The sequence below is a fragment of the Drosophila novamexicana genome, unplaced genomic scaffold (genome assembly GCF_003285875.2).
Source record: "Drosophila novamexicana strain 15010-1031.04,08,12 unplaced genomic scaffold, DnovRS2.1 tig00000564-arrow-pilon, whole genome shotgun sequence".
Taxonomy (NCBI): Eukaryota; Metazoa; Arthropoda; class Insecta; order Diptera; family Drosophilidae; genus Drosophila; species Drosophila novamexicana.
Genome location: NW_020824810.1, coordinates 2,467,480 through 2,481,339, shown reverse-complemented (window position 1 = coordinate 2,481,339; position 13,860 = coordinate 2,467,480). Strand labels below are relative to the sequence as shown.

At 41.0% G+C, this 13,860-nt stretch overlaps 1 protein-coding gene and 1 long non-coding RNA gene across 2 annotated transcripts in view; both read left to right on the top strand.

Annotated features, from left to right (window-relative positions):
• The first annotated feature begins 37 nt into the window (after positions 1 to 37).
• LOC115762167 overlaps positions 38 to 13,860 on the top strand; it is a 114,027-nt gene continuing 100,204 nt past the window's right edge. The window contains exon 1 of the long non-coding RNA XR_004017796.1: positions 38 to 243. This is a non-coding gene — a long non-coding RNA (uncharacterized LOC115762167). The remainder of the gene's footprint in view (positions 244 to 13,860) is intronic.
• LOC115762164 lies at positions 6,490 to 7,991 on the top strand. Its single transcript, XM_030704281.1, has 2 exons — positions 6,490 to 6,732; positions 6,884 to 7,991. Exons 1-2 carry the CDS (start codon positions 6,597 to 6,599, stop codon positions 7,717 to 7,719), a joined length of 972 nt encoding a protein of 323 aa, XP_030560141.1. The 5' UTR covers positions 6,490 to 6,596; the 3' UTR covers positions 7,720 to 7,991.

The following is a 13,860-nucleotide window of genomic DNA, read 5'->3' as shown; positions in this document are numbered from 1 at the left end:
GCTGTCGTCGCATAAAAATTAATGTTATTCATACACACATACATACATATGCATATACGAATGTCGGACACACACACAGTGTGCTTTTGCCAGTGCTGCCCAGTTGAGTTTTCCCCAAAGATAACTGTCATCGGGCAGCAGCAGCAGCCGCCGCAACAACAATCAAGAGTGCGCCGTTTGAGTGATCAACTAGAAGATACCCTATTATTGAGAAGTAAAGATGAGCATGTGTGTAACAAGATGGTAAGTGTTCTTCTTCTTTATATTAACTATCGTAAATAAATGAGTATGGCAAGAGTTGCCACCAAAATGCTAATATAGCCAGCTTAATCCATGCTCAACGGTTACAGGGTATAATACGAGAAGGCACAATAATAAAACTGAAAACATGTTTTCGTGCACGTCCGTTCGTTTTAATTGAGCTTCTCTAGTTCTACTCGAATGTTTACAGATAAATGAGTGTGTTACTAAAACAAATGCATATGCATACACATACAGCTGGAGAAGGGGAGGGGGGGAATATACATATGTATGTATGTGTGCTGTTAAGTCAGTGGGAAGTTTGGAACTGGCTTTACATTGGAGCTCAGCTTTGCACATTGCGCTTTTGAACTTTAAAATTCTAATTTCGCACACACACACACACACACACACATGCATAGACAACTACATATATAGTTAACAACTGGAAAACCTTGAAATGCGCACGAGTGACTAATTAGACGGGCAACTGACAGGGCTGAGAACTCGGTTCAGGTTCAAATTCCAATAATTGTTCAAACATTGTGTTGTTGTTTTTTTTTTAGTATTTTAAATACTAAACGGTATTCCGTTTAGTATATTTTTGAAGTAACAAAATATGATAGAAACTCTTGCAATTCTGATATTATTGTGAATTTAGTACTTACAGAACTTTAATGATACAGTGTTGTATAACAGTGTTATAAAAAAGTAATTGTAAATTCCAATACATGACCCTTCCAGCGCTGTGCACAATATCATATACATATACTCACAGTTTTTTCAGCTTCTTTGATTTAAAACATTTATGTGAAATTCCTTAATCGTGATAGCGTGAAAATTCCAGCCAATTTCCAAACAGTCCAGTTTTTTTTTATGCATTTTTCATAACTCGATTTAATTGTTTATCACGATTAGGGATTTTCGCATAAACGTAGTTAAATGCCTGACTTGACGAAACACAATATTTTTTTCTTTTGCTCTCTCTCTCTCTTTCTTTTGCGTGGAGCGTTTACCGTTTGCCTTGCTGAAAACTTAATGACTGACCCCAAACAATTGCCAGTTGGCAGCTCGCTCGGTATACGGTTCCAGCTGTTGGAATATGCGCGTCTAATGCCAGCGAATAATCGTTGGCGAATGTGCGGCGCAGCCTTTGCCTTTCGCTGCGACCATCCAGTTTTCAACCGAAAATGCGTTCTATACATACATACATATATGTACACTTACACATACATGCATATGTGTGTCAGTTTGTGCTTTTATATGCAGTTGTATATATGTGTGCATGTACATGCCTGTGTGTGTGTGTGCATATACATTGACGACGCTCTTTTGTGTGTCTGTGTGTGTGTGTGTGTGTGTGTGTGTGTGTGTGTGTGTGTGTGTGTGTGTGTGTGTGTGTGTGTGTGTGTGTGTGTGTGTGTGTGTGTGTGTGTGTGTGTGTGTGTGTGTATGCTGCTGCAGGGGAAGCCAGTGTAGGTCACCCAGAGAGACAAACAGCTCGTCGTCGGCGTCGGCGTCGACGTCATCGCTGGCGTCGCAGTTGTCGTCACGCAGCTTTTAAGCTCTCTAAGCCGCCCAAAATGTCTGCATGTGCCGCATGTCACGCTTATTGGCGTAAGCCGCAGCCAGCGTTCGCTTTGGACATGTGCCGTTATCAGCGCGTTGGAAGGAAATTTTGCCTGGAAATGCCAAAAAATTGCCGCTGCTGCGAACACAAAGCTGCGCAGTTAGCCTCTCGATAATGTAACAAAACTCAAGGGGCATCAAGTAGTTTCCTCTACACACACACACACACACACACACACACACACACATCTATATATATGTATTGTTTCCGCAATGAATTTGATTAGAAGCCCGCCTCTTATCAGTTATGCGGAATTTCGCTCGGCGCATTTCTGTTGCCAAGCGAACGACCCAGTGCTCCACTTCGCCGCATGCAAGTTCTTGGCTCTGGCTTTGGTCGCAGCCCACCGCGCACCCCTCTCACCCTCTCGCCCTCGGCTCGGGCAACCCCGTGGCCTGTGTCGCAATTTCTACTGCGCATGTTTTCTTTGCATTCTTTTTGAGCAGCGACATTTTCCATATGTATGTATGCATGCAGTTTCTTTGTTTTTCATTCTACCTGAAGGTATTTTTCATTCCGACGCAAAACAACAACTTTGGCCATATAAATATTGCGTCTTATCGCAGCGACGCGGCGACGGAATGCAATCGCAATAGTTTATGCGTCACACGAAAGTATCTCTATCTATGGGGTGGAAAGTATCTATGTATCTTTTTGTGCGCAAAACCAGTTGGCACTGCAGCAGGGGGGGGGGGGGGGGGTATAGAATGTTACTTGATATTATCGCGACCATTTCCATTCACAATCAGTTGAGCTATTCAGGCTTATTAAGTCAATTTTTTATTTCGAAACTCATTAGCAGCTTACATTTACATAGGTTCAAAAGGTTGCTGTATTATATCATAATCCGAACTGGTTCCAGCTTGTTATTCCATTCCAGCTCGGACGGAACTAGTTGTCGAAACTGAACCTGAACCTGAACCTGAACCTGAACTAATAACCTCTTATAATTGTGACCTTGATTCTTCTAGTTGAAAACTGGAACTGTAGGAAGTATTATATAGTTCTGTTAAGTTTTAAAGATAAAAGATTACATTTACTTAGGTTCAAAAAGGTGTTTGTATTATATCATAATCCGAACTGGTTCCAGCTCGGACGGAACTAGTTGTCGCAACTGAACCTGAACCTGAACTTATAATCTCTTATAATTGTGAACTGAATTCTTCCATTTGTTTTAGTTTAGTTTTTAAGATTTTGAACTGGTTCCAGCTTGTTATTCCATTTATAACTGATCGTGAACGGAACTAGTTGTCGCAACTGAACCTGAACTGGATCATAATCCTTCATAATTTTGAAAAATACGTGACTTAATAACTTATTTATCAGGGGAAGTATCTTATATGATATAGTTATTTTAGTTTTTTACTCCGACTTTCTACTCTTCTATAGAAAATCTATATTCCAGAGGCTCATGTCTAAAAAATATTCCCAATATCAGAGCTCAGTTAAAATTCTACATCGATCTTAAGGCGCGTTATTTATGGGGCGCTGATATCGCCGCACAAGCAAACGCCAAGCAGTCTGCCCGAGCAGTCCATATACCTATATCATTTATATATAGATCTGTATATATATATATATAGAGAGAGAGAGAGAGAGAGTGGCACTTGATAGCAGAAATAGAACTTGAAAAGTGTATCGAACTGGATGATGATGCTGAATAATGATGCGACAATATTTGGACATTGATTGCATTCGTGAGAGAACCCGACTAGAGAAAATAGGTTTTATTAATATTACAGATTCTTAAATAATATAAATATGTCGGACATATGCCAAAAGCTACAGCTAATTATCGTATTAATAGGGTATATACGCGGCGTTCAGTTCCAGTTTCTGACTTTTTAGAGCGTAAACCCATTGGAAAAGGGGTAATGGTGTCTCTGACCTTGTAAGATATATGTTCTTGATCAGTGGAACGATCTGATCTGTCCGTTTGTCCGTCTATAACTGTTAACTCCTGCCATTTCCATAGCTTAGACTAAAACCGATTTAGTTATAAATAGTTATATATAGTTAATAATTTTGAGAAGAGTTCACTTTTTTGGATAGCTTCTTTCAATCTCCCGCAATCGAGAAATAAACCTATTTGACTGAGAAATTTATGTTTATTATAAGATTCGGACACTGAAGATTCCTGCGTTTAGGGTATCTCCTAGTCGGAAGCACCCGCCTAGAGAAGACTGACTTGTTTTAATTCGCCCATGATTGTGAAATACAAATATTTAGGAAATGAATTCTTGTATATTATAACGCAAACATTGTTGCGTCCAGGGTATTCTGTAAGTCGGGCACACCCGCCTCAATCTGCGTCTACTCGTTTTAATTCCCACATAATTGACAAATTGATATGTAAAGAAGGAATTCCCATGCCATACTCAAGCCTGCGTCCAGGGTATCTGCTAGTCGATCACACCCGCCTCGATTTGCGCCTTCCTGTTTTAATTCCCCCATAATTGACAAATTGATATGTAAAAAAGGAATTCCCATGCCATACTTAAGCCTGCGTCCAGGGTATCTGCTAGTCGATCACACCCGCCTAATAGGCATGTCTACTTGTTTAAATTAAACAAACGAAATCGTTGCCTTGCAAATCTAATTGGCATCTTTAGCTGCGCTTAACTTTACACGAGTTGCACTTAATTGGTAACCGAAGACAGTGCCTGCTAAAAAAAGGTGCCAACCGAAGACAGTGCCTGCTAAAAAGATGCTAACGCGTGCACAATTAATGAGCAGCGCTTCAATTTCCACTCGCAAAATTGCCAAAACGCGGAGCTCATTACCGTTTTAGAAGAAGAAGGAGAGGAGGAGGAGGAGGAGAAGGAGGAAGAAGAAGCGGGGAGAGGGTAGTCGCATCAGGTAGCCGCCGAGCGAACAACCGTTAATTGAAAACGAAACGCAAAAGGCAAAGAAGGTCGTTCATTTGCAGCCCGTTGCAAGGCGCATTCGTTTATTATTACTCCCCCCCCCCCCCCCCCCCCCCCCCCCCCCCCTAGCACCCTACTTGCTTAGCGTGAGATAATGATAAGATAAAGCATTTGAAGCGAGCGTCGTCTGTGGCTTTGTCATAAGAACCAAGCCCATAAGAAAAATGAGAGAAACATTAAAATACTCAAAACTACGAAAAGTCTTTTTGTAGCCCAAAAAAAGAAGAAGAAAACAACAACAACAACAACAACAACTAGAAGAAGAACAACAGCGACAATAAAGCGGGCCAAGTAAACAAAAACCAAAAAGAAAACGAAAAGCAGCAGCAAGAAAAACATTTACAAAAGAAGTTCATTGAACCTGCGTAGCGCTTGGCTACTTTACACAACCAGCTCCGCACCCGCACCCGCGCCCGCGCCCCTTGCCCTCACCCTAAACCGCAGCAGCTCCGACTTTGACTCCAAACGTCTTTAAGTTTTGTTCGAGTCGTACGCAGTGGGTAGCGAGAGAGAGAGAGAGAGAGAGAGAGAGCGGGAGAGCGGGAGAGCGGGAGACTGGCCAGCTGCACATCTGCACAGGCAGCAGAATGCATTAGACAAAAGGCGTGCAGAGCGGAACGGAGGCGGCGTGGGGGCGTGGGCCGGAGCGCACAGAAGTCAGCGCTGAAAGGTGGGCGCCAAAAAGAAACCAAGTGCATGCGAGCATAATGAAAGGGTGGGGGAGGGGGGGGGGGGGTGCAGTTCAGTAGTTCAAACTGCCGCCGCCACGCATAAACGATCAACAGTAAAAGACAACAACAACAACATTGAACGGGCAGCGTTGCCAGAGCTTGTGCGCTGCGAAGCCTGCCAGAGTTCGTTTTCTTTTCAAATGAGTGTTGCGAATATTTAAACAGCTTTTATCAACGTACGTATGTATGTATGTATGTGTTTGTGTGTGTGCATTTATGTGTGCATGTATTTACATAAAAACAACACTTATGCCGCATGCACATGTATGTGTGCACATGTGTGTATTATGTATACATAACACATGTTTAAGTATTATGTAAACATACTTACATTCGTACAAGCAGCTGCGTAGTCAACAACTTTTTCGAAGGGGGGCGGGCTTCGTTTGCAGTTAATCGAATTTAAAGCTGAGTGTGCAATTTATTATATTTATGTGTGAGCATATAAAAGAAGTTACAGGTAAGCCTTTGCATATAAAGTGAAAAAAGTGACTATAATGAGAAAAAATTGGAATAACAAGAAAATTTTCAATACGCTTTACGAATCATATTAGAAATATTCCACAACAAATTTCAAACGAGATTTTCGCTCGTTGAACCAGAGTTGGAGTCGAGTGACCCCCTCGAACTACGCCTCTGGCATGCATGCATACATAAGCGCACGTTAAGGCATGAAAGCGATGAAAAGACGACGACGACGACGACGACGGCGACGGCGACGACTACGAAACGCGAACAACGTACGACGAAACACAGGCAACGAAACGACGAAACGATGAAACCAAAGCGATGGCATGACTGTACTATGTATGTATGTATGTATGTACACACAGAGCGTATACAAACAGCGACGAAACACATACGCGCGCGAGCTGCAGCTGTGTGTGAGTATGTGTGTGTGTGTCCCAGGTATAGCGGAGGGTATGTACGCGCTTCGCGCCTGTTGCAAAATTCAGTGCCGCAGTTTCGTTCGTGACGAAAGGATGTACGCCCGGTTGTAGGCCGTACATACACACACACACACACATACATACATACATACATGCATACATGCATGCATAGAGAAACATGCACAGCTTCGACATGCACACGCACACGCACACATCCATCTACACAGACAACATGCCAAAGAGCGGCGAATACGAGGAGCTGGCTCAACTGTTAAAATCTTGGAACGTCAGCGAGCTGTTGCCGTATTTGCAAGGTAAACAAAACAAAACAAAACGGAACGAAACCGAACCGAACGTAGAATAATGAAAGCAATAAAAGTGCTGTACGAATTCTGTTCGAATTCTGTTATACTATTGATAACACTTATACGACTGTTAACTCTTATACAACCCACGCGCACACAGAGGAGGCAATTAACATGCAGGAGCTGCAGATGTTGAAGCGGCATCATCTGAACGAGCTGCTGCGCAACTTTCGCTATGGCACACGGATTCGGTTTGAGCATCATCTGGAACGCTGGCGCCGCTGGCTCAATGTGCCGCTGCAGGATGCGTCGCCCTGCAGCGGCAGAGCCACCCACATGGGCCACTGCAGCGGCTGTCGCTGTTCGGGCGACAGCTTCCAGCAAACGAAAAGCCATTCCAAGTCCGATCTGTTGGACGACAGTCGATCCAAGCAGCTGCCGGCGGAGCCATTTGTGACGCTCAACGAGATGACGGATGGATCGCAGTTTAATGTGCCGCTGCCGCTGGGCGATCACAGCGAACTGGTCCACACGGAGCTGGTGACGGCGGATCTGATCAAGCCGGAAATAACCGAACCGGATGTCAGCGAGGAGAGCGGCGTCACCGTACTGTCCATACTGCAGGCATCGCCAGTGAAGGCGCAATCCCTGCTGGAGCGTTTGGGCCAGAACGAGCAGCTGGATGCAGTGCAGCGCCTGCTGCTGATCCAGCTCATCTGCAGCTACTACGAGGACAATCGTTTGCATTTGACCCTGCAGCGCAGTCACCTGCTGGAGCGCGAAATTCTGCAGCTTTTCCCCAAGGAGCAGCTCTGCTTCTATCGCACCGAGCGACGCGGCAAGATCTATGTGAGATTCACCAACATGAAGCGGAACAAACGGTTTGGCGCCCAGAAGAGGCGCCGCGAGGAAGCGATGGCACCGCCCACCTCCTTCGTGTCCAAGGAGGTCACCTTTGGCGGCGATCCCATGTCCAGTCCCGAGAGATCAGATTGATATGCTAAGCCTAGTTTCTAAGATAGTTTCCACACATAACTCATCCCAATCCACATCATATCGATTCCTAGATCATGCCCAATGCACACGATAGGTTTATTTGACTTGAATATCGATATATCGGATATATCGTAAATATCGATATATATTATCTCATAAATATCAAGCTATCTTACCTAAATATGATATATCTTGTATATCGTAAATAGAGATATATATTATATCGTAAATATCGATATCAGGTATATCGTCAATATCGATATATCGGGTATATAGTCAATTTCGATATAACGGATATACCGTAAATATCGATATATCGTATATATCGGTATATCGTATATATCGTAAATATCGATATATCGGATATATCGTAAATATCGTAAATATCGGGCTATCTTACGTAAATATGATATATCTTGTATATCGTAAATATCGATATATCGATATATTGCAAATATCGATATCTTATGTATCGTAAATACCGACGTACCGTAAATAACGATATATCTTATATATCGTAAATAACGATATATCTTATATATCGTAAATAACGATATATCTTATATATCGTAATAAACGATATTGGTATTAAGAGATCCTAACTCATCATCATCATATCTATTGCTTTTCTACGTGTGCTATAGATTTTTGATCACTAACTCGTAACTCTTGAGGACTACGTGTATTCCATATATGTATGTATTTTAGATAAGTTAAGAATTGGTTTTATTTTTTATATGGTATGCTATCAAGGAATTTGAATTGTAGCATATTATCTCACAGTTAATAGAGTTTGTGAGTGTGTATTTAGGTCGTTATAAACTCTAGATTTATCTAATAAATATTTACAACTTATATAGCGCATTATAAAAACTATACAATAGAAGCCAGAACTTAAGTTAACTTTAAGCAAGCTAGTCGTCTAAATAGAATGGAATAACTGGCTAACGAGCCGAACCAGAGACAATGTGTTAAGGCCTATTCATCTCAAGTAACTCAGGAATTATAAAAGCTAGCGACATGAAATTTGGGATACAAGTTTTTGTTAAACTTCTCATTAACCTAGAGCTGTGTTTTATAATATAAATATCGGATTCCTCGAGTTATAGATAAATAAGGCATATTCACCTCAAGTAACTCAGCGACTATAAAAGCTAGGGACATGAAATTTGGTATATAGGCTCTCGTAGAACTTGCAATAAGATTAAAAGGGTGTTTTGGAAGATAAGTCTTCGATTCCTTGACTTATAGACAAGTAAGGCCTATACACCTCAAGGAACTCAGCGACTATAAAAGCTAGGGACATGACATTTGGTATATAGGTTCTCGTAGAACTTGCAACAACATTTGAAATGTATTTCGTAAGCTAAAGCTCCGATTCCTTGAGTTATAGACAAGGAAGTGAAGCAAGTGCATTGTCTATAGCGAGGAAAACAGAGTATCTTTGCGTCTACTCGTTACGTCTTGCGGCGACATCGAACACGTACAGAAATAAATCAGAGATACTTCATGACAGTTGGACACAACTTTGCGGTGCAGCAGCGCGTCGTCACGTAGCGTGCGGCAAAGACCCCCAAAGCGAAGAGGACTTAACCCAAACAAATGCACGAGTGTTGTTTGCCTTGCCGAATAATTTGGGGCTAAAGTCAAACAAATGTGGCACCGTATCTTGCAGATACTTTTGCAGTGTTTGCCAGACAATTTGGCCAGCAGCTGGCGACGCGGCAGATGCAAAAACCCAAATAGGCAATGGGCCAAGTTCTTAGCACTGCGATCGATTCGACCGACTAGCTTGTAAATATCTGACGCATGTATCTGACAGATACGCCAGCGAACTGTGTAAACTTAATTAAAAACAAAAATGAAAAACAAATTACAAATTTGCGCAATTTTCTTTGCTTTTTGTCGCCAGGCAATTAAATCAGCTGGCTCCAGCTATGCGTGGGCGTGGGCGTGGTCGGGGGGCAAAGAGTGTGCATGCGCATGTGTGCATGTGTACATGCGACGTGCATGTGTGTGTGCATGCGCATGTGTGCATGTGTGCATGCGACGTGCATGTGTGTGTGCATGTGTGGGTGTTTGACTCTTGAGCTAATTAATTACTCGCTCCTTTATGTGTTCTTTTTTTGTTTTTGGCGTTGCCAGCGTTTTGCACTTGAGCGCATGTTTTCTGCTAATTGACTTTATCGCTGTCGCGACAAAGAACAAACAGAACTATCTAACAGATACGTATTGCACATATGTATGTTTGCATGTACATGCCTGATAAAGAGTATAAATGTATGTAACAGAAAAGTCTTCTTTTTCTCTTCGTTCAATAAAACGCTGCATTCGATTAAACAGCGGGGCGTGTATATTAAAAGGGCGTGTTAGTTGAGGAGGTGGGGGAGGGGGGTATTCTCATTTTGCTTGTGTGTATCTGTTACGAACGTACGGCAACGCTGCGCAGCTGGCCACAAATAAATAGGTCGTCGGCTACAAAACAATTTGTCGCTCACAGCAAAGCTACAAAGCCAACACACATACATATATTGTACATACAGCTGGTGGCGACTGAGCGAGCGAGCGAGAGAGAGAGAGCGAGCTTTGCTGCTGTAAAAAGCTTTGCGACTACATAGGCATACATACTTATTTATCTAGTTTGTATGTGTGTGTGTGTGTGACAGCATAATTTTGATCGGTAAATGAAAACAAATTGCGGCTATTAACGTGTCAATAGCAAAGAACATTGATCAAGGCGCTGCTGCATTCACACTCACACACACACACACAAGTGTATTACAGTGTTGCCCAGCTGTTATACGCCTATCGATACGTATTAAGTGTGCGCCTCTCCCTCTCTCTCTCTCTCTCTCTTGCGCGCTTTTGCTGCATGCGTATTGGTGTGTTTCTATGCGTATCTACGGCATTGTATGTGTGCGTGTATGCATACATATGTATGCATGTGTATGTGCTGCTCTGTCGAATAGGGAAAGTAGGTCAATTACACGTGTCATATATATGCGAGTGAGTACGGCATATCCATACACACACACACACATACACACACATTTATCCATGTGTATGTGCCTGCGTACATAACCACACTTTATGCTTATTTCGGCCCATTATTTTGTTAACATTTTATTCTGCTGCTCATTATTTTTTGTTTGGCTTTTCTTTTGGAAACTCTTGTGCTCGTAATTTGTGCTGCACAAATATGTTTCTGGGTCGGCCGGATAATCGTTTGTTTATGCTCTCAAATCAACACACACACACACACACACACACACACACACACACACACATATATATATAAATATGCATATGTATTGTCTGAAGTATTTGTTAAATGGGACACTGCTTGCCTTGAAAAACGGCACTTGATGAATGTTTGTTGAAAATCTAGTTAGATTGGGCAACAATTCCATAACCCAATTGGAATTGTCTAAATATGCCCTGAGGGAAATTTTGCTGTAACTAAACTTTTTTAATGGCCACACTTAAGTCCAGTTATAAATCTGGTTAGACTTGTATATTTCTTGTTGGGAAAATGTTCATTAAGCTAGTAAGACTTGTATAATTCCTATTGGGAAATCGTTATATAGTTAATCTAGTTAGATTTCAGTTGTAAATATCCCTTTGGGCCTTTTTCCTTTAATGCTAATGCTTGGCTTGGAAATCTAGTTGGATGTAGGTTTCCCTATCCCAAATGATACTTATCCAATTGGATATGCTACAGTAAAGCCCTAGGAATTGTCGAGTTACATCTAATTAGCATAAATGTTTAAAAAATGCGTCGAATTCCAGTACACGCAATCCAATTGGAAAGTACACAATGTTAACAATCCAATTAGATATGAATATTGCCTCCTCTTCTAAATTCCCCTTACTTTATTGGTGTTCAAATCAGAATTATAACTTCCGCATGTTGTTTTAAACATTTTCCGGCTAAATATTGAGAATTAAAACTTAGTTGTTGGCATTTAGTTAAACTAACTGGCAGCAGTGTTTGCCAATTGGAATTCTAAAGTTCCGTTAGTTTCATCAAATTTCCATTTGGAAGGCGGTTTTTGCTGATGACATAATGAGCTAATAAGACCGTGCAGCGTGCATAACCAAGCCCAATAAGAACGAGAAGAAGAAGCGGAAGAGGAAGAGGCAGAGGCAAGACCACACCCCCGAAAATCTAATACATAAATATATATGTATGCAACAGAATTTGGCCATTAAATTGCAAAAGGAAAATGAAAATGAAAAAGGAAAAGCTTTTAAGCTGTGGAAAGGACGTTGAAAGGACGAAGCCATTGGAATGTGCCCAGAGAAGCAAAAAAAAGTATGCGCAGAAAAAAAAGGAAGCTCGCGATAAGAAAACTCAACTATGTAAAAATATGTACCCAAAAATTGGGTCAATCGATAAAAAGCAACAGCGGCAGCGACGTCGACGCCGACGCCGACGCCAACAGCGGCGGGGCAGCACATGCGCCCATCCATGCGAGGGGCTGCAAACGTTTCGGGGATGGGCTGAGCTTTTGCCGCTGCAGAGCGGCGAGAGCAGTAATCCAATTGGACAGTAATAACTAACTGTACATATGCCGTCCGTGCAAGTGTGCGTATGTTTCTAAGTACTTACATATATGTGTGTATGTATGTGTGTGCGTGGTAACGGTATATGCTACATGTGACCCCAACGCGCATTTGTATGTGTGTGTGTGTATATAAGCATATATATATGATTACATCATGCTCTGTGCGGGTGTGTGTGTGGGTGTGTGTGTGTGTGTGTGGGTGTTTAACTTTTAATATTGTATAGGGCAGCTGGCACTGCGATTCCAATTGCGTGGGCTGCTGCTGCTTCTTTCCAATTTGTGGCACCATTTAGCAGGCCAAAATCTGGTTAGTTTCTGGTTAGAATACCGAATGAAACCAATAAGGCAGCATAATGCATGAGTGCGTTTTATGCCAGCCGCAGCGCAAAACAAATGCAATTTCTTTGTGGCTTAGATAATTGCTTTGTAATTTAAATGTTTTATTGCTTTTATTTAAATTGTTTTTTCTTAAAGTAAGGTTTTCTGATTGGACTTTAAATAGCCACTGCTTGCGGCCGTCAACAGCGGGCGCTGCCTGTGCGCTGCTTGCTGTGCAAGCAGTTTGGCTTTACAGTGTGTTGACGCAATATTGCGCAGCCACTATTCTGTTAGCGCAAAATTGAGCGCAGGCTGGCGCACAATTGAGTGACGTGAAGTTGGCAGCGCTTGCCGCACAAGCCCGGCATATTTGAAACACAAGTTTCTATATGCTTGCAAGTACAGTGGAATCAAGCCGCCCATTTTCCGCTCAAATTGAGTACAAACCAAATTGCATATTATTTGAAATATATTTTATTGGTAGGCAGTTTTGAAGAACATTTGTAATGACATTTATATATAATGAACATGTTTCAAATAATCGTTTCATTTCATACCATTTCATCTCGTATTTTTTGTTTTTTTAATATTCTTCTATGTATGTATATAATAAATTTATTTATTTTGTGGTTTTTCTTGTTGTTGTTGTTTTTACTCATATTATTTTATGTTATGTTGTTTTAGTTGCTGCGGTTTTTCTTTTAATGCATATACCTTGTAAACTTATTTAGTTCATATATGTATAATATATATATATATATTTATATATATATATGTGTATGTATGTATGTGTGTATGTGTATATATATCATGGCTTAACTATATATATAATGTATGTATATATATATATAAGTATTTGTTTATGTTTTTATTTATCAATAATCAATATCGTAGATCACCAAACTTGTTAAAAAAATGTATACACGAATTTTTTTTTGGTATTTTTGGTATTTGTTTGCCTAGTATTTTGTTCAAACTGCTTTTTGCGCTTCTCTCTAAACAAGTTAACTGCTTGCTGTTGTTGTTGTTGTTGTTACAATTTTGATCTCATTTTCCACGTTCTCGGCCCACTGTACTCTGCTATGTTTGCTTTTATTTATATATGTATATATATATATATATATATATATGTTTATATAATTTGCGCTATTTTTCTATACTTTTTAAATACGCTTATCTATGCTGTGTGTGTGTGTGTGTGTGTGTGTGTGTATTGCTTTCAGTGTGACCATTTACTAAAAAAAAATCAAATAAA

Bases quoted from the DNA above. Each gene is read 5' to 3' on its own strand.
- LOC115762164 (XM_030704281.1), top strand. From the start codon at position 6,597: ATGCACAGCTTCGACATGCACACGCACACGCACACATCCATCTACACA. The intron at 6,733-6,883 runs GTAAACAAAACA...ACGCGCACACAG, and splicing joins GCTGTTGCCGTATTTGCAAG to AGGAGGCAATTAACATGCAG.